Source organism: Herpailurus yagouaroundi, unplaced genomic scaffold (assembly GCF_014898765.1).
Source record: "Herpailurus yagouaroundi ecotype Mexico unplaced genomic scaffold, PumYag 203, whole genome shotgun sequence".
NCBI lineage: Eukaryota > Metazoa > Chordata > Mammalia > Carnivora > Felidae > Herpailurus > Herpailurus yagouaroundi.
The window spans coordinates 9,833,877-9,861,471 of NW_024412434.1; the positions used below are offsets into that span (position 1 = coordinate 9,833,877).

At 41.5% G+C, this 27,595-nt stretch overlaps 1 protein-coding gene across 1 annotated transcript in view; it reads right to left on the bottom strand.

The window, feature by feature from the left end:
- Positions 1 to 7,148: 7,148 nt before the first annotated feature.
- GAD2 (glutamate decarboxylase 2) overlaps positions 7,149 to 27,595 on the bottom strand; it is an 84,592-nt gene continuing 64,145 nt past the window's right edge. Inside the window, exons 13-16 of the mRNA XM_040451180.1 lie at positions 25,412 to 25,561; positions 20,320 to 20,427; positions 19,455 to 19,544; positions 7,149 to 10,790 (exon numbers count right to left, since the gene is read on the bottom strand). Of these exons, the coding sequence (XP_040307114.1) occupies positions 10,617 to 10,790; positions 19,455 to 19,544; positions 20,320 to 20,427; positions 25,412 to 25,561 (522 nt within the window). The 3' untranslated portion in view covers positions 7,149 to 10,616. The remainder of the gene's footprint in view (positions 10,791 to 19,454; positions 19,545 to 20,319; positions 20,428 to 25,411; positions 25,562 to 27,595) is intronic.

Consider the following 27,595-nt stretch of genomic DNA (forward strand, 5'->3'; position numbering starts at 1 on the left):
TTTAAACAAATCCCCTCAGTTATTTGGTCTTCCAATACTCACATTTACAAATGGGATGAAGAGGTTAATACAACAATACAACTTGGTTTCTCTGCTCATATTCATCTTTCTCCCTATTCCCTATAGCAGACTTCAAGGAATTAACCAGGATGGCAAGAATCAAGAATATCCCCGAGTTTATAAAGTCTTTGCCAATCAGAGCTTCCTTTGCATAAACAAAGACAGATGTTAAACCAGGTGCTTTTCCTAAATGGACATTTTGATGTATGTTGCTGCAAATTGTCAGTTTCCATGCAGCAGCAAATGGTATCAGATGTGTAAATTTGTTTGAATCACAGACAAGGAAACTTCAGGAAATGTGAAGTAGAAAAAGAATTGCTGTTCTACTCAGTGGAGCACAGGAAACATCCAGATCACAAAACAGTCCTATAACTCACTCTCATATGAAGTCAGCAGAGTAAAGCAAAGAGATGGTTTTGATACTTCATAGTCAGAGCTTCTCATCCATCTATCAAAGACTAATTTTGAAAGTCTTTGTTTATTTGAAACATCATGAAAGATCTTAGGCTCTAATATCCTTAAGTAGCTGCCTGGGGGGAAAAATTAAAATCTTATTATTTTGCATGGCCAAAGATAACACCTACCTGGGTAAATCACAATAAAATGCAAGGAATGAATGAGGAGTCTGATGCCAAAAGGTGTGGGGATGTACGTGAATTTGAAAATGAAAATATTATTGGTGGACAAGTAGACTACACCACATTCCAGTGTTTCAAAGCATTTGATTTGACTTGCAAATACTCAAGTCAATTTAAATTGCATTTATTAAAGGCTGATCAAGTGCCTTGAAATGGAAGTTGGGGTGGGGAGAATCTGAAAGATTTGATGAAATGAGTGGTTCTCAGATTTATGGTTTACATTAAAAAAATGCAGTTAGCAGAGTTGGTAACTCTTTCTTTTGCCATCACTATCGTGTTAGAAATGACAGGGCACTGATGAACGACAGCCAACAACAGAATGTAACAAGGGCAGAATCTGAGATGAGAGCCTGCCCTTCCAAATGAATGGCTTCGGTGGTACAAAACCCCTTCTTTGTTGTCCTCATCTTCTATAATTTGCCCCAGTTTGGAGAAGTCTTCATTCTTCTTGGGTCCCCCAGCCCAGGGCTTGTGAAGCTATGGGCCAGATGATCTTTCAGAGTCTTTCCAGGTCTCTAAGCCTGTGACTAGGAGGCCTGTTCTTGCCCTTGAAACACGATGGACAGACTAGAGTCACAGATATCAAACAGTTGGAGAACATTTCCAAAGCAACATAGATGCCAGTGAGCCTTACAGAGATAGAACATCTAAAAGCACAGTGTATTTGCTTAAGGGTACATGAGGAAGGCTTTGTGGGGAGGTGAAACTGAGTCAGGTCTTTGTGTTAATGGTGTTTTCTTCTGGTGGGAAATTAGGCAAGTGAAAGTAGTTCTTGGAATTGGGCTACTGGTAGAGGACTCAGTGAGATGGGTGTGGAAAATGGGCTATAGTTTCCCTCAGCCAAGGGGCATGCAGATCTGAGATGGTCACTTACTTGGGCTTTGGTCTATTTCCATCCACCCTCTTGGCCCCTCATGGCGGCTTTATCCCGTTGTTTCCTTTCTCATTCAATCATTTGTTCTCTCCATGGCAGAAGATGGCCCATTGGTAGTTATTTTACCCTTTTGATACAATTTTTATTTTACATTTCCTCAGATAAAAATAGCTCAGCAGCTGAGAGAAGGGTAAATGGTGGCCGAAGAAGGCGTGGGGTGGTATAGACTCCTTGGAGCCTGCTACCTTCCTCAGCCTCCCTGCTCCCTGCCGTCCTCCCTTCTGGGCCTCCCCCATTCATAGGCACAAAGAAACAGTTATGACTATTTGCCAGCCAATGCTCACGGTGTGTTTTTATAGCGCTTCTGCTTATTTCTTGGGAAATCAACCCCTCCAGTTCTCTTTAAACTTGGGCTCTGAGCTACTGAGCATTTGGTGAGTGCTTGATCCTATTTTGTGTCAATTATTAAAATTGATTTGGATTTTTTAAGTGCTTATTTATCTTTGAGAGAGAGAGAGAGAGAAAAAGCACTTGAGCAGGGAATGTGTAGAGAGAGAGGACAGTGGGCTTTATGCTGACAGCAGAGAGCCTGATGCAGGGCTCGAACTCACGAATCATGAGATCATGATCTGGGTCAAAGTTGGGTGCTTAACCGACTGAGCCACCCAGGCGCCCCTGAAATAGATTTGAATTTTATTGTGGTACCACTAAGTGCATTAAATTATAGTGGATGTGTGTGTGTGTGTGCTTTTATCTGCATAATTACATGTAAGTGTATGCAACTGTGTATAGATAGAATATCTATATACATACATACATACATAATTTGTATATGTACTTTTTTTTATGTTTTATTTGTTTTTGAGAGAGAGAGCACAAGTGGGGGAGGGACATAAAGAGAGGGGACAGAGGCTCCAAAGCAGGCTCTGTGCTGACAGTGGAGAACCTGACGTGGGGCTCGAACTCACAAACCAGGAGATCGTGACCTGAGCTGAAGTCGGACACTTAACCGATTAAGCCACCCAGGTGCCCCTGTATGTATGTTTGTTTTTTTTTTTAACTTTTTTTTCAACGTTTTTTATTTATTTTTGGGACAGAGAGAGACAGAGCATGAACAGGGGAGGGGCAGAGAGAGAGGGAGACACAGAATCGGAAACAGGCTCCAGGCTCCGAGCCGTCAGCCCAGAGCCTGATGCAGGGCTCGAACTCACGGACCGCGAGATCGTGACCTGGCTGAAGTCGGACGCTTAACCGACTGCGCCACCCAGGCGCCCCTGTATGTATGTTTTAATAGGCAAATAAATTAAAGAAGATTACACTGGCTGGTCCTGTTATTGTAAAACATAAACAGAACCTCAGACAGAGTTGTCCAAGATGGTAAAAATTGGGTTAAGCTGGACATTGCCTCTGGTTTAATTTTAGAGCTAGATGTGTTTGCCCAATTGCAATAGCCAGCTCAAAAATCAAGTTAAACAAGAAGTCTAATTCATAAAAGTAGAGTGTAAGAAGCCCAAGGTAAAATGTGAAGAATCATATAATAGAAAATTTCAAGGTCTCAGTGAGGCGGGAGTGACCTAGAAAGCTGATATACGGCCGGGCACTATCAAAAAGCCTTTAGTAATTGTGTATTATCAGGATGTTAGGATGGGCATATTGCTCCTTCTCTTGCTCATTCATGTTTGGATTTTCTCATTTTGACAATGATGGAGTCTAAGAAAATTCAAATTCAATTTTTGATCATAAATTTCTTGGATAGGCCATAGTTTGCATTGTTATCTTCCACCGAGGCATTTTAGAAGTTTGCAAAAAATGAATAATGAGAAAATTGTTATGAAAAAATTAAATGAAATGGCATGATTAAGAGTGAAGAAATTCAGATCAGTTGGTCTGGGAGGGCTTTGCCAAGGAGGTGGTATTTGGAAGGATCCAGCTGTGGAAAATTCTTGGGCCAGCGAGTTCTCAACAGAGGGCATGGTAAGGGCAAAGGCCCTGGGGCAGGACTCAGAAAAGGCTAGGTGGCATTGAGTGTGGGAGAGAGTGGTAACGATGGAGATGGGAGATGTGGGTAGGGAAATATGGAAGATGAGATGAAGACAGTCTAGAAGGGTTCTAGAAGGCAGGGTTCTGAGGCTTCACCAGGTGTATCAGCTCATTGCAAAGTGCTGCTAATGCTGTGAATTCACTGACTTTGGAAAATGGCTAAACTTCTCTGAGTCTCATTTTTCCCATATGTCAAATGAAGGTGCTGGATTAATATATGAAAGCATCTGGCATAGAGTAACTCCTCAATAAAACTTAGCTGAATTAATTAATGCATCTGAGGGCCTTCCAGATTTGTAAACCTGCAATCTTTTTTCCACTTAGTCTTTTGATTTGTTTACTATTTACTTATTTATTTTTAAATTTGAAGTATAGTTGACATACAATGTTACATTAGTTTCAGGTGTACAACATAGTGTGATTCGACAAGCTTATGCATTATGCTATGTTCACCACAAGCATAGGTACCATCTGCCACCATACAACACTATTACGACACCATTGACTATATTCCCTATGCTGTACCTCTTACTCCCAAGACCTACTCATTTCATAACTGGAAGTCTGTATCTCCCTCTCCCCTTTACCTATTTTGCCCATCCCCTTCTCCCCTGTCCTCTGGCAACCATCAGTTTGTTCTCTGTATTTATGAATCTGTTTCTGATTTATGTTTGTGTCTTCAACTTTTTTTAGATTCCACATGTAAGTAAAAGCATATAGTATTTGTCTTTCTCATATAGTATTTGTCTGACCTATTTTTCTTAGCATAATACTCTCTAGGTCCATCCATGTTGTTACAAATGGCAAAATCTCATACTTTTTTATGACAGTAATATTCCATTGTGTGTGTGTGTGCACATCTTTATTCTATATATATGTCACATCTATATACTACATCTTTATCTATTCATCCTTTAATGGACACTTCCATTATCTTGGCTATTGTAAATAATGCTGCAGTAAACATAAGGGTGAATACATCTTTCCAAATTAGTGTTTTTTTTGTTTTGTTTTATTTGGGAAACTCCCAGGAGCAGAATTACTGGATCATATGGTATTTTGAGGAACTTCCATACTGTTTTCCACAATAGCTGCACCAATTTACATTCCCACCAACTGCGCACAGGGTTCCTTTTTCTCCACATCCTTGCCAACACGTTTCTTTTCTTTTTGATTCTTGCTTTTTTGACACGTGTAAGGTGATATCTCATTATGGTTTTGATTTGCATTTCCTTGATGATAAGTAATATTGAGCACCTTTTCATGTACCTGTTGGTCATCTGTAGCCCTTCTTTGGAAGAATGTCTATTTTTAATTGGATCATTTGATTTTTTTGGTGTTGAGTTGTATAAGTTCTTTATATATTTTATGTTAACTCCTTACCAGATATGTCATTAGTAAGTATCTTCTCCCATCCAGTGATATAAACCTATAATCTTAAAACACATTCCACCTACATTCTTCTTGGAGATCAAGTAGCTTCCCCCACCCCATTTATCAGCTGAAGGAGTTTTCTTGCCTAGAGTCATTATGGAGAGGTCCAGTGACAGTAGGGATGGAGGGCCTTCTACTTGTAGGACACCACTGGAGACTGCAGAATTTTGTCAGGGCTGTGTGTGCTGTTGGGAGGGGGAACATAAGGGAAGGCTGATAGCATAGAAGGATAAGAAACAGACTCTGCTTATAATCTACATTGGTTAAGCAGAAGAAAATGCAAAAGGTGGTATTTCCAACCTGAACTTGTTAGATAAGTGCCCAGTGAACACTACTGGCCAAGAGCTAGTAGTTGGGGAATCCAGAGAAGGGTGGGTGTTTGAGGAGGTGACAAAGCTGATTTATAGAAGTTATATATAATTACCAGCATCACTACAAGAACAAGATTGTTGAAAGCTTATTGTGTGCAAAGCATCATGCTAAGTGCCGTACATATATTTTACTTAACCCACACAAAATCTAATGAAGAAGGCTGTTGTAACAATATCCATGAGATACTGCTCTCTAGAGCAAGGAGGAATGGAGATTCTTCCCAGGCTGAGGAAATAATGAGAATAAAGGCAGGAATGCACAAAGTGTTCTCTCTTTAGTTAGCTCTTGTCTATTGGGTCCCCTATAAGCAATACTGAAATTATCGAGAAACCTTGTCTCTCCTTCCCCTTTATGTCCTCCTCCAGCCCTGCATCTGCCTGAAGTAGTATCTACTTACTTCAGACTATTACCTTTGAGGGCATCTCGAGCCCATAGGGGCAGCCTGGACCTGATGAGGCACATCAGGATATATTCCACCAACTAAATTCCCATGGCTTTCTAGCATTTAACCTGCCCGCCCCTCTTAACCCCTAAAAGCGAGCATGGGAGAAAAGCCCTTGAACACATACTTCCAAAACTCACAACCCACAGAAGGGCAGAAATAACCAACAGTATACAACAGCTTGCAGTAGCCCATGTATATAGCATCGTATCATGCTCCTGAATCCTCTGTGCCCCACCTGTCCTGAAAGCTGTGTGGGCCTCACTGGCTTTCCTGGGCCACAGGCCATGGGCTATGGGTTTTGCTATAGAATTAAGAATCAGGGAAATGAGAACATTAACTGAATATTTGCTACTATTATGACAATATTATTCTAGTTTTAGTTGTGATAATTGTCATGACCTTTTTCTAGGAACCCTTTTTACAGATTCATATATAAATAATCTGGTGTCAGGAAGGATGTAGGGTAGGGGAATGGTTGAAACAAGATCCAGTCTCTGAATCAGTAAATGTTGAATCTAAGTGAAACCTATATGGGAGTTTATTGTCTCCACTTTTGTATGCATGTGTAATTTTCCATAATAAAATGTTTATTTTTATTTTTTTATTTAAAAAAATTTTTAATGTTTTTATTTGTTTTTGAGAGAGAGCATGTGAGTGGGGAGGGGCAGAGAGAAAGGGAGACACAGAATCCAAAGCATGCTCCAAGCTCTGAGCTAGAGCCCACAGAGCCCAACACGGGGCTTGAACCCATAAACCATGAGATCATGACCTGAGCTGAAGTCAGATGCTTAACCAACTGGGTCATCCAGGTGCTCCTAAATTTTTTTTTTTTTTTTTTAAAGATTGGATCATGGGGCACCTGGGTGGCTCAGTTGGTTGAGTGACCAACTTTGGTTCAGGTCATTATATCACGGTTCATGAGTTGAAGCCCCAAGTTGGGCTATCTGCTGACAGCTCAGAGCCTGGAGCCTACTTCTGATTCTGTGTCTCCTCTCTCGGTCCCTCCCCTGCTCATACTCTCTCTCTCTCTCTGTCTCAAAAATAAATAAAAACATTAAAGTATTTAAAAATAAAAAATAAAAAAAGATTGGATCTGATTGAAGGATTGAAGCCAAAGCAGTAAAACAACATCCTTCAGAAGCAACAGTAAGAGTCAGAGCTTTTTCCCCAACAAAGACCCACATCCTGAGCTCCGTGACAAGGAAAGGGCCTCTTATTCAGGCAATTCATTAAAAATTAGCTCCACAAAAAGGCAAAACCAGAAATAAGCAACCAAAGCCTGAGGTGTGTCCACATTTACACATTTATTTGGGTTTAGAGAGACAACACAGATAAAATACTTAGATCATACACAGGTTTATATTTGGTAAGAAGAACAGGTTGCCACATGTTTATATTTTTTATTTTTTTCTGTCTTGAGTAATGGAGTAATGTTGGGAAGATGGCGATGTCTTCCAGAAACACCAATTGGGAACAGTATTTTGGCACACGTAACTAATAAATACACAGTGTTTGTACTTAGCATTTGAAAACAGGAAAGCACGTGCAAGATGATACCCACCGTTAGGGTCCTTGATTCCCTGTCCTGCTGCTATATTTACACCCGTGCATTCTCTGTCCATATTCTGAGGGGTAGAGCCTGCTCCAAAACCCTGGCAGGGACAATACCTGCAATTTGGAAGGGTTGTGACACTCTATCCACATCGGTTTCTTCTATTTTCAGAGATGAAGTAGCATTCACCTTGCCTTTTGTGAAATCACATAGTTCTCAAAGGAGATTTCTCAGTGGGGAGCTTAGCCGAGGGCATGTTCTCTATTAGAGCTGATGTGGAGGGTGTACAGTTTAGCAGAGAGAGGGAGGGGGTGAGAGTACAGGAATGGATGCAAATGTAGTTCTCATATCAGTACAGCTACCACACGGAAAACGACATATCAATAATATATTGTACAAGCTTTTATAGCAACACATGTTGATTTGCAACACCATACAGTTCAGATCTAAAGTGCGCAACCCCAATCTGAGGTGACGGGACAGTACTATCAATATAAACAAAGGCAACACGATTATACACACAATTGATTTCCTTTCCTTTCCTCACAAGCCTTGTGACAGTACATGAAGTCAATACCATTTATGCATCTCAGATAAAGACATACCACTTTTTTTCAAGTATTTAAAAATAATAAACACCATATTGCTGAATAAAATGAAAATGGCCATGTCAACTCTGATTAAGCTAAAACCAGCCTTTTCTAAAATTTGTAAAGGATGGTCCCCTATAAAGGCCTTTGGCACTGAGAATTTGAGCTGATGTTCAAAACAACCTTCCTTCCTTATTCCTTCTCTCCCAAGTAGATTACAGACCTACTTTAAAGAATATTTATTAAACTACTGGGACCTATTAGGCTTTTATTTACCTCCTTTTCTGGGTTATGGTTGGCAGGGATTTTACTGCATAGGACTGAGCAAGGCTCCCAGCCAACTTAGGGAAGGATCTGGAAGGAGCAGGGGGTGAGAGAAACAATCTATGGGTAGAAGTTATTTTGCTGGAATTTCATGCACAGGTACAAATGTTCCTCCTTTTAAATTCTGTCATACTATCAAGTTAAAAACAGCAGCTTCTGACAGAGAATCTGTACCACAAGGTATAAGCATCCTGGAGTTAAGAGGGATCTGTCTAGGGCAGGGCCCTGGACTCCACCATCTTCTCCAAGCAGGACAATGGGTTTGATAGTGACTCTGCCTCTGAGGTAGGACCTTTTGGCCTGAGGCTCAAAATAGGTGGGCAGCTCTGTGCTTAGTCTCAATAGCCGATATCTAGAAAGGAAGGGGATGCATAGCCTAGATGGGGAAGCTTATTCCTTCATGAAATTCTGGGGCACAGATAAAAGTTTTCTCCTAGTCGTCACAGGGAACCTATTTGCTTCCTAGACAGGAAAGACCCAAACCTATGTTCATTTCAAGTATCAATGTTTTTGTATATAATGTGGGAGAAAGAATGTAGGGGTAAGCTCATGCAGATTTCAGATGGTTGGATCTTGTGGTATATATTATAGGGCATTTCTTTCTTTCTCCCCTTGTACACCTGAGTGTACTGAATACCAATCTGGTCCATATAGAAAGGATGAATGTTTCTAAGTTTCTATCTACAGTCTGCATCTATGAGTCTGCAGTCGTCATTCTAGTACTTGGAATCCAACAATCTGTGGCTGCACAAATATCTATGAGAGCTCGTTAGCTCGTGTCTCTCCATCAGGTTTATAGGGGAAGAAGAATGCTTTCAAAATATTATCTTGAATTCTAAAGATCTTACTGTTTCTGCACACTCTGGTCACTTTGGATCTTGATGAGAGGCAGATCAAAGAAGGTCTTAAGATGCTGTCTCAAAATCTCAGGTGAGGAGCTCACTTTATGAGGGGAAAATAACCATCCATGGAATAGAAATTAAGTATTCTGAATTTCAGTGATGAGGCCTAGCAGGAGAGAATTTTTGTGGGTAGGAGAGGGGGAGGGAATGGGAATAAGCAATTACCCAGGAGGTAAATGACTCCTCCCCGGACAGTGGCAATATGGTGCCCAGGATGTCATCATTGTTCTCACGCAGAGATCTCCTGTCTCAGGGCTGAGTTCAATTTTCTGGGCTCACCACATTTCTGGAGCACGCTTCATTCCTCTTTGCTCAGGCTGATGAGATTTTATTTTTATTTTATCTAATTAATCCAAATGACGTACTAAAAGAATATTGTTTGGGAAGATGCCTCAAGAACTGGCATCAACCTTCTGTTCAAAACAAGCTGAACTGGAAAGCAGAGAACGAACAATTACCCTAGTTTAGTCTAAGATGAAGCTTGGCTTGTCAGGCTTCCTGAGCGGCTCTGCTCAGGGCCAACTGGGTGGAAGACTTAACTAGGAAGAGAATCTTCTTGTTGATCTGGTCAGTCATTTTAAAGAACTTGCAATATTCTTTTGTGTTCATTTTGTAATACTAACTTTAGGGATGTGATAAGCCATACCCTAAATAGAAAGAAGGCAAGATACCTTTTAGGAATTTTGTGGGCCTAGGTTTCAAGATAACTTTACTAAGTGTTTATTGTGCCTCCATTAAAAGAAAGAGAAAAAAAAATCTGGCTTAGTTTTTATATCTGCCCCTGCAGTTTGTATAACCCATATAAAATAAAAATCTATATGTTACAAAATAGGATTTCTTTTTAATATATATATTTTCCTTTTGTAAAATTATATGTATTTAAATACATTTGAAATGTCGCTATAGGTAAATTAGAAATTTTTTTTTTCTAATACTATGAAAAAGGCAAGAGTTTTTATTGTCGACATACATTTTATATGTACTTTCTCCTTTTGACTGCACCCCAAAGAACCTTTTATGATTCAGGGGCAATTTGGCACTATTCAATCATACTACTCTGAAGTGAAAATAAAGTTTGATTTGCACACTATATTAAAAGTAAGGGAAGTATTTAAAACAATTTTAAGCTTCTCATTATTGATTAGAACACAGCCTTTTGTCGCTAATTTTTAGAGAGGTATTCTAAACTTAAGAAAGGATTTTTAAAAGGAGCAATGTGGTTTTTTTTTGTTTTTGTTTTTTTGTTTTTTGATTTTTAAACTGTACTCTACTTTGACACCACAATAGAGAAATAGATTTACTTTGGAACAAACTACAAATACATTCACACAGTTTGTGACAACTTAATTGTCTACCTAGAGAATTGAAACAGCTCAGTGAGCTAATTATAAATCTTGTCCAAGGCGTTCTATTTCTTCAATCAGGAAGTCAATGTCTTGGTGAGTTGCTGCGGGATTTGAGATGACCATGCGGAAGAAATTGACCTTGTCTCCCAAGGGCTGATAGCTGACCATTGTGGTCCCATACTCCATCATTCTGGCTTTAATCACTGGGGCCACCTGTGGAAGAGACCAGATCAACATAGTGATTCCTGGGGACTCTTCCTTTAGCCAAAGAACCCAGTATCAAGTAGCACTTTTAGTTTTTAACTAAATAACTAAACTCATATTTGTTTTCCTTACGGGAATTGTCTCCAAGTTTTGGGGGGAATCAGGGGACTAGAACAGTTTCATACATCCAAAATCTTGAAGGTGATAAGATGAATAATAAATGATAGGCTCTCAGGTGCTTTCCACGTCAGGTGATTCAAGGCCTGAGACCGCAGGCCCAAAATAGAGTCACTTATGCTGGGCCATTTAACCAAACCCCAGGCTTCGTACCTAACCTACTTGCACTTTCAACTTTCCCCAGAAATATAGTCTTAGCTGGTCAGTCAGGAGTTTTCTGATCAGCACCAATAACGTACTCTGTCACATGGGGCCTCACCATCCCCGGAAGAAAGATGAGGTAATTCACCTAATAAGAGCTTTTTTCCCAAGGGAAGGTGACCTCACCCAAAGTAATTCTTTTTTCTGTTTGTGACTTCCTTGTCCTGCTTTTAAAAATCTCCCCCTTTCTACTTGCCAGAGGGGATGCTGCCAGATTTATGAACTGATTCATAAAGCCAATTAGATCTTTAAAATTTACTCAGTTGAGCTTTTGTTATTTAACAACTTCCTAGTTACTATTTTGGGAGCACAGGAACAATTGGGTGTTGTTTCCAAGGCTAAATAGTTTAGCAATATGACATTTGGTGGAAGGCTCTTTTTCCCTCAGTATGTGTAAAAACACTGGAAACAAAACATAGTTCAGAGAATGGTTATGGAGAGGTAAGCCTCAATATCAAGTGATGTCTGAAAATAAGCAGACTTTTGAGGCCTTAAAACACTTATTTCTTGATACCCCAAAGCTTTCCCATTTCTTTTCATTCTCCTTTTGCATTTTCTCAGTTTATATTTTGAAATATAGTCCATAATCATGATGAAAATCAGCAGAACCCACAAAGACGTAACATTACAGAAGTGGATCACAGACAAGATCTTACCACTTGTATGCCAGATTGATGATTACAGAGTTCTCTGACTACTGTGTATGAGATGAAGTTCAAACTCTAGCTCAGCATAAAGATGTTTTGTACCGCAGCTCTGAAGACTCATCTTCCAGTGCTCACCAAAATGAATCTTCAACTCTGACAAAACCTATAGTCAATATCCCTTGAATGTGCCACACACACTTTTCTCCTTTCACACTTGTCCTCAGTCTTACCGTGTCACACTTGTCTTGGCTGAGAGTCCCTTTTCTCTTCCAGGTCACATCCTGCACACACTCCAAGGCTCTACCATAGACCTACAATCACTATGAAGCCTTTCCTGACTCCTCTAGTCCAGTAGCATCTTTTCTCTTTCAATGATCCTTACCCATACATTCTGTCTACAGAATATTTCCTATTGTCCTCTCGCTTATGAGAAAATACATTTCATCTCTGTAATTTCAAAACTGTAAGCTCTGGAGGGCAGACACAGTGTCTTTTACTACTTTTGTTTACCAGCACAGTACTGTGTACACATTGAGGGCTTCCCAAGTCCTCATTGCTTATACAGAATAGAATAACAGGGACAGCTATCGAGGAAGAGGAATGCATTTAAATTATGTCTAACCATGTGCATGATCTATTCACGTATTTCACCATTGGAGTTTATAAAAACAATATCTGATCATTTAAGTTCATTGCTGCAAATATGGAACCAGGAATGGCACATGTCAGGGAACTTTTGATTTATTTAGATATACATAATAAGAAACTCAGTTCAAAATGGGGACCATGCCTTACAACACAGTTGGATTCATCTTAAACGAAGAATAGTTTGATTCCAGTGGAATGCCATTTTGAACATGTGACTTTTGAACATTAACACTTAAATAATCATTGGTTTACAATGAGGTTTCATCTTCAAAGTGCTCAATGTGCAAATGACATATCTGATAAAGTGTTAGTATCCAAAAAACATAAAGAACTTATAAAACTCAATACCCAAAAAACAAATAATCCAATTAAAGATGGGCAGAAGACATGAACAGACATTTCTCCAAAGAAGACATTCAGATAGCCAACAGACTCATGAAAAGATGCTCAACATCACTCATCATCAGGGAAATGCAAATTAAAACTACAATGAGCTGTCACCTCACACTTGCCAGAGTGGCTAAAACAAAAACAAAAACAAAACAACACAAGAAACAACAAGTGTTGGTGAGGATGTGGAAAAAAAGGAACTTTCTTAACACTGTTGGTGGGAGTGTAGCCATTGTGGAAAACAGTATGGAAGTTCTTCAAAAGGTTAAAAATAGAACTACCCTATGATCCAGAAGTCGCACTACTGAGTATTTACCCCCAAAATATAAAAACACTAATTCGAAGAGATACATACACCCCTATGTTTATAGTAGCATTATTTACAATGGACAAATTATGGAAACAGCCCGTGTCCTTCGATTGATGAATGGATAAAGAAGATGTGGTATATGTGTACAATGGAATATTATTCAGCCATAAAAAAGAATGAAATCTTGCCATTTGCAATGACATGGATGGAGCTAGAGAGATAATGCTAAGCAAAATGAGTCAGTCAGAGAAAGACAAATACCACATGATTTCACCCATGTGTGGAATTTAAAAAACAAATGAGCAAAGGAAAAAAGGAGAGAGGCAAACCAAGAAACAGACTCTTAACTATAGAGAACAAACTGATGGTTCCCAGAGGGAGGTGGTGGGGGAGGGGTAAAGCAGGGGATGGGGATTAAGGAGTGCACTTGTTACGATGATGAGCACTGGGTGATGTATGGAAGTACAGAGTCACTATATTGTACACCTGAAACTAACATAACTGGATGTTAACTATAGGAGTTGAAGTTCAAAAAGTAAACTAAATAAGTATAAACAAAAAAACCCACAAAGTATTCAATGTGCAAAATCAACATTTTTCCCATCAGGCCCAATTATTTGTTAGCTACCAAAGAGAAAACCAAGGACACAGTTCGCCTTAACCTTCATTTCACCTTCACCTTACATCCAGAACCTAATCTCCTCACCTAAAAACGAATGTGGATGACAGTTCTGCACTGTGATTTTCTGACTCTAGGTTAAGTCTCTTTCGGCCTCTTTATTACATAGGAAGGTAATATAAAGAGGAATGCTTTTCTTGGGTTGGCCCTTCTTTCCTCTAAAGGATAAAGACTGTACACAGAGCATAAGGCTCATCCCAGCGAATAAATATGACAAAAATAAATTATCTCAAGTCTGGGATTAAATTCTGAAAGTGGATCTACTAGAATATTCTAGCATTAAGGATGTGAAATTATCACTTTGTGCTAGGAGAATGGCAAATCAATGTGTTCCTGGGGAAGAGAAACCCCAAATTAGAAAAGGAATTCCAAATCCAAATGTTGTCTGCAGGAATTTCAGGAAAATTCATGTAAGTATTCCTTAGTTTTTATTCATGTAATAAATCATGCTTCCTCTTTAGAACTGATAAAACAATGATCATGCTGTACTCAGTGAATTAAACTCTGATTTCATTTTAATGGGCAATCCAAGCATAAATGGTATTAATTATTAAAGACAATCACCTCCTATTTTTCAGATAAATCAAATCAAATCAAAGGTCAAAAATTTAAATGGCAACAGTCATCATCCCAAACAGGTTTTGGCGTTACGTCAGACTGAATCCCCCCAGTTCCTGAAGCTAGCTGGGTTGGCAGAAGTCATAGCTGTGTAAATACATATGACTTTGGATTGCTTCCAGAAAATGTGGATGAATAAAATTTACAGGAAAATGGAACATCTACTTCATTGCATAATCAATAATTGCAAATTCAGAAGGAAAATAATATTCTGACTCTATTGATGAACATACAGCACTTTTACTTATTTCTAGACTTTTTCTTTTGGTCACATTCTTGGTTTTGTTGAATAAAGAGTCAGGAAAGAGAGGCTGCATGTTGAAGAATTCATTGAAGACATACTCAGTAGGAGCTCTTGGGTGCTGCCTTACGAGTTTTAGGGTATCATTTTCTCCCTTGTGTCCTTAGCTTTTTCAGTCCTTTAGAAGATAATAACCAGGGAACTATCCCATAATTTGAATACACATTTGTGTCTCCAAAGAGAACTCAGGTTAAAGCATCACAAAATCATAGAAATGTATTTTTTTCAGTATGTATTACAAAATCTTTTTGTTGCTAAATCTTGGGAACATGATTTTCATGATTTACATGATTTACATGATTTACATGATTTTCATTTTGAAAAATGAAAAAGCAGAATAACCATAAATAGGAATCCCAACACATTAAAATTTCAATAAATTCCTCATTACGTTCAATAATATAGACTATGGAAGAATATCACCTTACATATAAAGCCAACTACTTCTTTGCCAATGTTCTTTTATTTTTTATTTTTAGAAGTTTATTTATTTTTGAGAGAGAGAGAGAGAGAGAGCGAGTGAGTGTGCACATGTGTGCACGCATGAGCTGGGGAGGGGCAGAGAGAGAAAGAAAGACAGACAGAATCCGATTCAGGCTTCAGGCTCCAAGCTGTCAGCACAGAGACCAACGCGGGGGTTCATGAATACTCACGAACTGTGATATCGTGACCTGAGCCGAAGTAGGATGCTTAACCAACTAAGCCACCCAGGCACCCCATCCTTGCCAATGTACTTTTAAGTCCACTGTTGACCTTCTGGAAGTCCCATCTGTCAGTATAGGACTGGTAGAAACAGGGATCAGATATGCAGATAATTATAAAATACAATGGAATAAAATACAAGATGAAGATGATGATGAAGAACCAGGATTCGTGTCTGAAGAATACCCTCATGGGCTCTTCTGCTGGTCCTGCCTGTGTCTAAAGCAGTCGTATGTGGTTGTGTGGTACCCCAGGCCCTCTGTGTCCACTGTGCCTCAATGATGATGGGCCACCTGCACACTCACAGTCCTGACAGACAGCAGGAATGCACGAACCAGATTCTCAGCCTCCTTCAAGAAGCTTAGGCTGTCTTGTTTGGTAATGACCACCTGTTGCCTAGATATCTGCCCCCACATCAGTGTGAGCTGTGGAGAAAGGCCTAGGATCCACTAGTAGGTTTCCTAAGTGTTTCCCATCCGTGTTCTGGAATATGCAAATGGCACGTTAGCTAAGCAAACATTTTTGAGTGCCTATTGTATGCTAAGCCTTGTACCAGACAAGAGGGCATAAAGAATAATTCTTTATTGGAGGGTCCATAATTTGACTTAATTCTCATTTGCCATACAACGGCACAGAAGACTCCACATTTCCTCCCATTTTGGGTCTATATCAGCACTGACCATGAGAACTTTAGGTAACGATAGAGATGTGTTATATCTCCACTCTCTGATACAACAGCCACTGGTCACAAGTTGACCACTTGAAATGTGGCCAGTGTAACTAAAGAAGTTAATTTCTGGTTGAATTTAATTTTGATTGATTTAAATTTAAATGCCAAATGTGGCTATTGATAATATATTGGACAGAGCAGATGATTCATTTTATTTTACCTCAGCTGTTTTCCTTCTGACATTGTGTGTGTGTGTGTGTGTGTGTGTGAAGATTTACTAATCCCTGGACATTATACATTTATACATTAAGGGCTTTATAATTAAGAGGAAACTCTGAAAAATTATTGACATAAGTAAACAAAAGTTAACCTTGATATTTTATGTGGTTCTATTGTGACTTCCAATTCTGAATTGCTAAATTCTCTATATTCTGGTCAATAAAATGGAATCACAGGAGAGGAAAAATTTAAGAGGATTCATTTTGCAATCCCCAGAGACTTTCAGATTTGAACTACAAACTGTATAAAAATAGTTTACTAATATTCTAATGGCTCTCCCCAAGAAATAATCTCCATTCCCATCACAGTTTATGTGTTTTTGCTAAAACCTGAGGGGCATTTGAAGAGAGTTGTATTTAAATGGGGGAGATTCAGAGTTGATTTTTGTTCAGAAACTGATGGGAAAAATCTCTTTCTGTTCTGTATTCCCATTTTGTCCCATCCCTCAGCCCAGAAATAATTCATTGATTCAAGGAATGAAATTGGCCAAACTACTCCAGGGATTTTCTCTCTCTGGTCAATGGGTTCATTAAAGAGGTAGAGCCAATAAGAATGGAAACATCTAATTTATAACTAATTTTTTAAATTAATTAGTCATTGGTAAAATGATACACACTACGGAGAAGCCACACCATAAAACTTCAGGAAAAAATATGAATTCTTTCCTCTCAAATGACTGCAGACCCCTTTTTGCCCACCTATCACCTCCAATGTGACTCTCACCCTCTCTCCCTCCCACCTCTTGGACTTGATCTCCTGGAATGAGCAAATGAGCCAACTTTATTAAAACTTCAAACATGACCATAACCCCTCCTCCTAGACACATGCATTGATGGATCCCCCATTCTAGAAGCTTTCTTCCATGCATTCCTCTAGGTCAGTGGCTCTGATCCTGGGCTGTACATTGGGATCACCTGGAGAACTTTTAAAACCATTCCTAAGCCCATCCCAAACCAATTGGATTAAATTCTTAGGGTAAAGAATTTACCAGTGTTTTTTATAAAACTTCAGGCTGATTCTAATGTGAGGCCAGGATGGCAAACCACTACTCTAATTAAGAGGCTTGATTTAAACACCTCAATTATATGCAAGTTTCCCTGATGAGGGTTTGATCCTGGATTGTCTATGGACAGGTGTTCATATCTCTAAGCTTTTCTGGAGGTTTTTAATCCACACAAGGGGCACTTGGGTGGCTCAGTCAGTTAAGCATCTGACTCTTGATTTCGGCTCAAGTCACGATCTCACAGTTTGTGGGATTGAGCCCTATGTGGGGCTCTGCAGTGATAGTGTGGAGCCTGCTTGGGATTCTCTCTCTCCCTCTCTCTCTCTCTCTCTCTGCCTCTGCCCTTTTGCGCACACACACACACTCTCTCAAAATAAACAAAAATAAACTTTAAAAAACCCACACACCATCCCACTGTTTGACACAGAAGAAAATACTGGAAATTCTGAAAGTCAGTGAGGCAGCCCAGGCTCCTGCATGGCGGGGGAGAGGGACTTCCCTGCTCTTGAAAGTGACTGGAGAAAGTCCCCTCCTTTGTGGTAAATGGAAAACCAACCAACTAACCCACCCTCTGACATCCAAATACACACGATCATCCCTATTGTCCTATTCCTCAGCACTGGGATGGAGCCCTGCATTTACTTGCCTTCAAGACTCTCTCTGGCGTACATCGTAAACCAAATTTCACCCATGTGTAAACGCTAGAAGCAGGAGAGGAGAAAAGATAAAGGATCTTACTGGCCACAGAAAAACTTGAAGCTGAAGCCCTCTGGCTCTGGAGTCAGTGATTTTGGAAAAGTGATTTTTTTCTCCCCATGCTTTCATGTTCCTGTCAGCAAAAGGGAGAGACAACAGTGCTTCCCACATTAGGTTACTTATGTTGGAATAAGTTTCTAGGCCCCACGATGGAGCTGCTCCTGCCCAGGATGTCACTTCAGGAAAAGGACACTTAACTTTCACATCCCTATAAATGCTCTGCTTGACCAGAAACATGGAATGTCCAGTCAGCCAGTCCCTGATGCCAAGCCAACCTGGGGCTCCTTGTTCCTCACCCATTTTCTTTCTCTTCCTGTTCCTTATTCTTTATCCTATAAAAGCTTCTTGCCTTCCCCCCATTTTGCAGTTCTCTGGCCTCCTGGGAATGCAGGTTGCCCACTTCATGAAATGTTAGATTAAGTTTGTCTATATCACCTAAATTGTCTTCTTCCGTCATTTTTAACACTTACGAAAGTTAGGTGACCTAATGCTAGATCAAAGTTGAGCCTGGGACACAATATGCACTCAAACAGTGGCCATTATTATCGTTCCCTGCCCTATTATCTTCTGGGGTTCAGCAAGCTCCATAGGGTAGCCTTGACCTCGGCATCTCAAGAGGGTCAGTAGCAGCTCTGTTTCCTAACCATTTCCGGTGCCTGAAATCTCTTCTGTGCGTATGACTGAGCACGGAAGGTTTCACTTGGTGGGTCAGCCAACTTCGGCAAGGGTTCTTGTTGCATCACGAATGGCAGTAAGGCTAACACCTGATTACTTATTTTAAGATCTCATAAACTTGCCCTCAGAAAAAAGAAGCAAAAAAAAGAGGGGGTTGTTGGGGGGGGCACCTGGGTAGCTCATTAGGTTAAATGTCTGACTTCTGTTCAGGTCATGATCTCGCAGTTCATGAATTCAAGCCCCGCAATGAACTCTCTGCTGTTAGTGCAGAGCCCGCTTTGGATCCTCTGTCCCACTCTTTCTTTCCCCTTCATCTGCTTGCATGTGCGCATGTGCATTTTCTCTGTCTCTCAAAAAAAAACATAAAATTTTTGTTCTAATAATAAAATTAAAAAAAAAAAAAAGAAAAGAGAAGCAAATAGGGTAGTTACAAGTCTGGATATGCCAGTTCTGAAAGTCCTGGTTCTGTAGGAGCCCTCATGAAGGGGAGTGGGCCTGCACACCAAGGGAGAGGTTGGATTTCTCCTAGAGACATGTGCATGTTAGAGAGATGCCATGCACGTGGAAGGCCCAGTGTACACACCAACGTATATACCGGAGGAGCCTGTATCACTGACCTTTGAGAGGCGGCTCATTCTCTCTTCATTGTCTTCCAGGACACGCAAACTTGGAGGCACGTACCAGAAGCAGACATTTGTGTGCTGAGGCTACAAGGAGGAAAGTAAGATTCACATTCAGCCCATGGTGGCAGTTTAGAAAATTCCAAGGACATTTCAAATCTATTCTGCAACTTCTGAATAGAATTCCTACTTAAAAAAATTTTTTTTTAATGTTTTATTTTATTTTTGAGACAGAGAGAGACAGAGCATGAGCGGGGGAGGGTTAGAGAGAGAGGGAGTCACAGAATCCGAAGCAGGCTCCAGGCTCTGAGCTGTCAGCACAGAGTCCGATGCGGGACTCAAACTCACGGACGGTGAGATCATGACCTGAGCCAAAGTCGGAAGCTCAACCGACTGAGCCACCCAGGCGCCCCAAGAATTCCTACTTTTAAATCCATAACCACTTTTAGAGTTCCTGATGTTCACCACGATATACAGAGTTATTGTTTTGTGAGTGTGATTTTTTACTCCAGCTCAGAACCCCTGCTTCTCCTTTGTAATGGTCCCACTTACCTGGACAGTACATGATTGACACACAAAAAATCAATGATAAGAATTAGAGTTGGGGCACCTAGGTGGCTCAGTCAGTCAAGTGTCCAACTCTTAATTTCAGCTCAGTCATAGTCTCATGGTTCAGGAGATGGAGCCTTGCATTGGGCTCTGCGCTGACAGATTCTCTCTCTGTCTCTCTGCCCCTCCCCTGCTTTCTCTTGTGCTCATGCTCGCTCTAAATAGAAACTTTAAATATAAATAAACATTTAAAAACATAAAAAAAAATGGAATTGACTAAACTTTTTGAGATCGTAGAGATCAGAATACATACCTTTCCATCAAACACCATTTCATATCCTTCTCGGTTTTTTATGATATTGTATAAATATTCTGCCAGCTCCAAGCACTTATCAATATGTGCTTCAAACCCAGTGGTGCCCTGAGTAAGAGAAGAAGAAAGGTTATCGGCAGGGGGCTGAGAAAGGCAGGTAAGCTCTTTGTGGGACAAATCTCACTGGAGACTGCAGGTCTTTCTGCCACTTCCAGCTCAGCTCTGCTCCACACTTTCCTTGCACAAGACTGTTTCCAGAGGCTTTTCTGGTGATTATTTCTCCTTTAATGTTCTCCCCTCAGGTGTTTTTGTTGCCTTTCATGTCATCTCGGCTCTCCACGGTGGTTTCCTTTTCTTTTGGAGCCCTCATTCTCTAAGCAATTATTTTGATTACTTGAGGGGAAAATTTGCCTCTGTCATTCTGAGGGGTAATTATGGAAGTCATTAATGACAGGAGACTGGGCTATTCTCTTCCTGCGGATAAGAAGCATCATCAGAGACCCCCCCAGCACGCCTGTTTAGCTCCTGACCATCATGAAAATTTACCATTTCCAGACTGCACTTCTGTTCACCAATGTACCCCCATTATGGAACAAATAGGGTAGGTACTCAATGAATATTTGCTGAACAAATGAATGTATTAATCTTAAAGGGCACACAGATGCTTTGTTAGCCTGTCAGTCTGCAAGGCTCATTAGATTTCTCCTTTGGGGACAAATGATTTACATGCTTGTAACAGGCGAACATAATCACAGAGGTCTTTTAGTTTCTGGCTCCGGAAGCCCAGGATCTGGACTTGTGAAAAACAACACTACAACCTTGGACTGGTGCTGTTTACCGACCTCAGGACACTTCAGGGGATTACTTTTCAAAATGGCTTTCCTCCTAATCCTTTCAGCATTTATGGAGCACTAATGGAAAGCTTAGACAAACAGCTAATGCTCATCCCAGGAGCACTTAGAACAGGCCAACCAGTGACTAATCCAACATGGAAACTGGAGGAAGAAGCTGCAATGGACATAAGATGGGCCCACATTCCTATTTATAGTCTCATCATCTCAGCTAAAAGGGGGATACAGCATGGCCAGTGACTTGAACGTCTGAAGCATCAAAGAAATCTGATGGGTTCAGAAATAATTTCTGTGGAGATTGCTGCCCTGGTTGATCGGCCAAGGAGTCTGACTGGTTCCTGATGGCTCAAAGGAAGGGCCCCAAAGCTGAATATTCAGGCCAGAGCCTACACCATGCACTATATGACTCTGTGGTACCAAGGATTTGGGGTTGGTTTGGACTGACCTGGCCGTTTGGGTACACTTGGTAGGTACACTTTGGGTACTCCTAGGTAGGAGGAGGGAAGTTAATTGGTCTCCAAACTGGATCCTTTGGACCACTCCAGAGTTGGATTTAAACTTGCATGTATCTGATCCAAGATAATAGCCGGGACCACTAGGACTCATCCTGTCTAGTCACATGGCCTTGGCTAATCTTACTGGTCCCATGGGAATGGTGGTGCTTGTCTGATCTCCCATATAGGGACATGGTAAAAGTAAAATGAATACTCTGAACATGAGTTTGATTGTATCACAAAGGCAGTGGGATTATCAGAGACTAGAATGGGAATCTTCTCGCTTTTGCTAGTCTAGGACTTCACTTAAGATGATTAAGGAGTAAACTGATCATCCTTTAGTTGAAAGCTAAAGAGGTACAAGGGGGAGTGACACAGGGAACTCTAGTTTGCCCTTAGAAGCCTGGCCTCTCTTGATATTGGATATTTATGGGAAGAAGATCCATGTTTTATTTCCATAGTTTGGAAGGCTTTTACGAGATTCTCCAAAATGCATTCTTTCATCAAATACATGTTGAGTAGTTGTCACATGCCACACAGTTCTTATTCTGAGGATGACAACAGCACATGGAAAACTTTATCACCATGACCTGGGTTGCTATGAAGGAGGCTGAAGGCTCCGAGGGACACGTCTAAGTGAAAGTCTAGAGCCCAGTGTCAGAGTTATGCTGAGGGAGCTTCAGGAGAAAGGTGGTTTTATTTTCTCCCTCATTGCCTACACACTTAGGATTGGTGTAGACTTATCTGGCTGAAGTGGACACTCCACAAGGGCACAGACTGGTGTTTCCTTTGTTCACTACAGTCTCCGTCATACCAGCAGGGTTGGCATACATTAGGGGTTCAATGCACACTGGTTGAATGAGGGGATGAATGAATGGAGGTATAACTTTTCCTCCCTGGGGTGGTGTTTTGACACAGTATGTTCTGAGGAACCATCTGTATCAGCACCAGATCAACTGTGTTATTAATGTAGATTCTCGGGTCCCACCCCAGACCCCCAAGTTGGTATTTTAGGAAGATGAACACCGCGTATATCCACTTCTTCAGTGATGCCACTGTCTACCAGCGTTCAGCTGCTGCAGCTGTGTTGTCTCCAGGGCCTGACACCATCAGTGCTGCTCACGAGTCTTTTCTGCTTCTCGAAACCCTCATCTAATGCTCTCAGGCCCCAGAAATGCGGGTCTGCAATAGTGATTGAATCCCTTGCTACCATCTCCATTTCTATGGCTGCCCCCCCTACCTAGGCCCTCTTTTTACCTGGATGGTAGCTCCAGGACGTTTTTGCCATTTACGTGTCTAGATACTTAAGGTTTTGGGTGAGAAATTAAAGGAATATGTATCCATAAATTATGTGACTGCTGAGATTGTTCTTTTTTCCTTTTTTATTCCCTCCTCTGGTGCCTTTATTTCAGCACGTTAGAAACTGGATCCTCTGCCTATTTCAGGCTTCAGTTGTTGCTGTTGTTTAATTCACACCTGATGTCCTCCAAGTTATTTCTCTTATAACCAACCGCTGCCCCATGCTGGCGAGGAGGCTTCAGATGGAAAAGGAGCAGCAGGAACTGATGAACCATGAGAGGAACATTTTTGTGTAAATATAGCTAATGATCATCATCTTAATAGAAACACCGCAGGAAAAGGGGACAAGAAGGATGATACTGAACAATATTTAGAGCTCAGGCTTTCCTCAACTACCTAGCTGATATTTATGTTCATCATTTTTGATTCCCACCAATCAAGGAAATGAAAAATCTACTCATGTTAAAACCATTTTAGAGTATGCCAATAATTCCTATTCTTTCTTTCTTTCTTTTTTGCCAAATGGAAGTGTCTTTGCCAACAGAAGGAGTCTCGTCTGGGTGGTGGGGACCAAGTAAGTGTCTTTGTCAGGCTCTCATCTTTCAAGAGAGGAAGGGGCCCCTGCCCGGCTCAAGGGATGGAAGCCCACCCCTCATACCATGTTTATGAGGTAACGACTGCAGGCAGCTGCTGGATGGATACTTAGCAACACTTAGAGGAAATTCAGTGAGAGCAAATACTATTACAGAGGCTTGTCTGAAGAATATGTAGCCCAGCCATCCCTGGAAACCACGTAAGAATTATTTCTGCATTAAGTGAGACCATCTTTCTACTGCCTTTTTTCCTGGATGGATTTAAAGAAGATTCCATAAAATGGCTGTTGACTGCATTATTTCACTCCCAAGCCCCCTTATTTTCTTGTTAGCTATCCACCTCTTTAACTGCTCAAGGCATTCAGTTTTACTTAGAAACATCTTGTAAAGAACAGCACATGGAACTCATCGCCGTAGACATGGTTCCTTTTCACATGGACCTGGGGAAGGGCACATTCTTGGGTCTTACCCTGGCAGGTCTCACTCCTGCTGACCGAGTTATTTCTGTGTCCCCTGGGATTGAACTGCCACCTGCTTGTGCAGGCTCCCGAGAAAGCTCACAGATAACTCTTGGGGGCCCCTCTCCCAAATGTACAGGACCTCAGGGAGTGCCAGCCTTCCTCTAAACTCTCCTTTTCTTGTTTCCTTTGTCAAGGTTCCCTCGTGCACCCTTTCAGTTAGTTGGGTTTTTCTAGCAGTTGGGTTTTTCTGGCATGTCCAGCTGCTCTGACCATTGCCTCCTGTGAGAGGTAAATGAAACCAGGTGGGAAGTTACTGATGTGTGACATTGAAATTAGGAATCTGGCCAAAATTAAAAATAAGATCTTGGACCTTTCCGTCCCGCTTACATTTCAGCAACCAGGTATGCTCTTTGAAAGGGCAGCAATTAGGTCCAGCCAGTACCGTATTCCCTTACTTACAGAGGCTCTATCCCTGAGAGGAGTGATCATCTATAGTTAAATACTGGGGTCAACAGAGAAGCTGAACAAATGGAGGTTACTGGGTAGTTCCAGAGTTTTAAAAAAGCTTTATCATGAGAGGTTAATGAAAGGGTGGGCCTACGCCGGCCGACTCCATCTTGTTCTGTGTTCTCCACCTTGAGTGACTATGTCCCCGACATGACCCCTTTTCCGGGAAAATCACAGAAACCTTAGATTGCGCCTCCTCCCCTTGAGTAACCTCCCGCTCACCCGTTCAAACTTCCTGATAAAAACACGCCCAGCGACCTGCGTAACAGGACTCTGACCCTTCCCCAGCCAATTGGCTGCCCCTAGACCCCTATAAAACCTTTGTGCTTTTGAAACTCGCTCTCTCTCCCCGGTATCTCACCGCTGCGTCGGTGCAGGTAGGGGACTGAGCTCGAGCTAGCTCGAATAAAGGCTCTTTTGCTTTTGCATCGGACTCGGCTCCCTGGTGGTCTTTGGGGATCACGAATTCTGGGCATAACAGTTATCCCTTAAAATGTCAAAAGAAAGCTATCATGGTGGGGTTTTGACTTTTCACTTTTGTCCTCCAAACAAAAAGAAGGCACCAACCACCCTGAGGGATCAATCACTGGGTAAAAACCAAGAGCTGAGAGCCAACAACAACAAAACAACAATAACAAAACACCTCTTAAAAATCCAGATGTCCTGCCGTATAAAGCAGCCTGGATTTGTTTTCTAGAGGAGTGAGCGTTAGAAGCAATTTGGCTTATGTTCTTGCCCTTGCAGAAGGCAGATATCTAGAAACAGGATTAAAGAAACTTAATCGTGGGTAATCTGCAATTTGGAAATCAGTTTTTAATCTCATAATAAGGGCCACCAGATACAGTTTCTGTCTTTAGTCGACATGCAGCCAATCTACACATGCTCACCTTTGCCCTCCACATTAGCCATAATTTAAAAACATCGACATGGCGTCCGCACTGTAAGGCCTTGTCTCCAGTGTCGTAGGACAGGTCGTAGTGTTTATCTTGCTGGAAAAGGTAGGAAGCATGCATCTGGTTGCAACTCTGCATCAACCCCTAGAAGAGAAGGGAAAATTTAGGAAACTCTACTGACTTGGTCAGGTATTCCATCAGATTTATATTGTGGTGAAAAGTATTAAGAAAAAAATTTGCGGAAGATGGCGGCGTAGGAGGATGCTGGGCTCACCGTGTCCTGCTGATCACTCAGATTCCACCTACACCTGCCTAAATAACCCAGAAAACCGCCAGAAGACTCGCAGAATGGATTCTCTGGACTCAGACGAGAGGCCCACGGAAGAGGGTAGGAAGGGCGGAGAGGCGGTGTGTGGTCCACGGACTGGCAGGAGGGAGCCAGGGCAGAGGGGCGGCCCGCCAGTCAAGCAGAGCCCCCAAGTTTGACTTGCAAAAGCGGAGGGGCCGGATGGAGTGTGTTCCGACAGCAAGCGGGACTTAACATCTGGGAGGTTATAAGTTAACAGCTCTGCTCGGAAAGCAGGAAGGCTGGAGGAAAACGGGAGGGAAAGTTGTTGAGCCCCAATGACAGAACTCAGCTTGGCGGGGAACAAAAGCGCTCGCCAGCGCCATCTCCCTCACCCATCCCCAAGCCAAAATCCCAAAGGGAACTTGCTTGCACCTCGCAAACACCCAACGCTGTGCTTCTGCAGATCCATCCCTCTGGCGGCGGGTCTGACTCCCTCCTGGTGCCGCAGGGCCCCTCTGGAAGCGGATCACCAAAGGAGAAGCGAGCTGAGCCTGCCCCTCCCGCCCCTGTGCACCTTGCCGATCCACCCCAGCTAATAGGCCAGATCCCCAGCACCACAAGCCTGGCAGTGTGCAAGTAGCCCAGACGGGCCACGCCACCCCACAGTGAATCCCGCCCCTAGGAGAGGGAAAGAGAAGGCACACACCAGTCTGACTGTGGCCCCAGTGGTGGGCTAGGGGCAGACATCAGGTCTGACTGCGGCCCCGCCCACCAATGCAAGTTATTCAAGACAGCACAGGGGAAGTGCCCCGCAGTTCCACACCACTCCAGGGACTATCCAAAATGACGAAATGGAAGAATTCCTCTCAAAAGAATCTCCAGGAAATAATGACAGCTAATGAACTGATCAAAAAGGATTTAAACAATATAACAGAAAGTGAATTTAGAATAATAGTCATAAAATTAATCGCTGGGCTTGAAAACAGTATAGAGGACAGCAGAGAATCTATTGCTACAGAGATCAAAGGACTAAGGAACAGCCTGGAGGAGCTAAAAAATGCTATTAATGATCTGCAAAATAAAATGGAGACAACCACAGCTCGGATTGAAGAGGCAGAGGAGAGAATAGGTGAACTGGAAGATAAAATTATGGAAAAAGAAGAAGCTGAGAAAAAGAGAGATAAAAAAATCCAGGAGTATGAGGGGAAAATTAGAGAACTAAGTGATGCACTACAGAGAAATAATCTATGCATAATTGGTATTCCAGAGGAGGAAGAGAGAGGGAAAGGTGCTGAAGGTGTACTTGAAGAAATAATAGCTGAGAACTTCCCTGATCTGGGGAAGGAAAAAGGCATTGAAATCCAAGAGGCACAGAGAACTCCCTTCAGACGTAACTTGAATCGATCTTCTGCATGACATATCATAGTGAAACTGGCAAAATACAAGGATAAAGAGAAAATTCTGAAAGCAGCTAGGGATAAACGTGCTCTAACATATAAAGGGAGACTGATAAGACTCGTGACGGATCTCTCTACTGAAACTTGGCAGGCCAGAAAGGAATGGCAGGAGATCTTCCATGTGATGAACAGAAAAAAGATGCAGCCGAGAATCCTTTATCCAGCAAGTCTGTCATTTAGAATAGAAGGAGAGATAAAGGTCTTCCCAAACAAACAGAAACTGAAGGAATTCGTCACCACTAAACCAGCCCTACAACAGATCGTAAGGGGGATCCTGTGAGACAAAGTACCAGAGACATCGCTACAAGCATGAAACCTATGGACATCACAATGACTCTAAACCCATATCTTTCTATAATAACACTGAATGTATATGGACTAAATGTGCCAACCAAAAGACATAGGGTATCAGAATGGATAAAAAAAACAAGA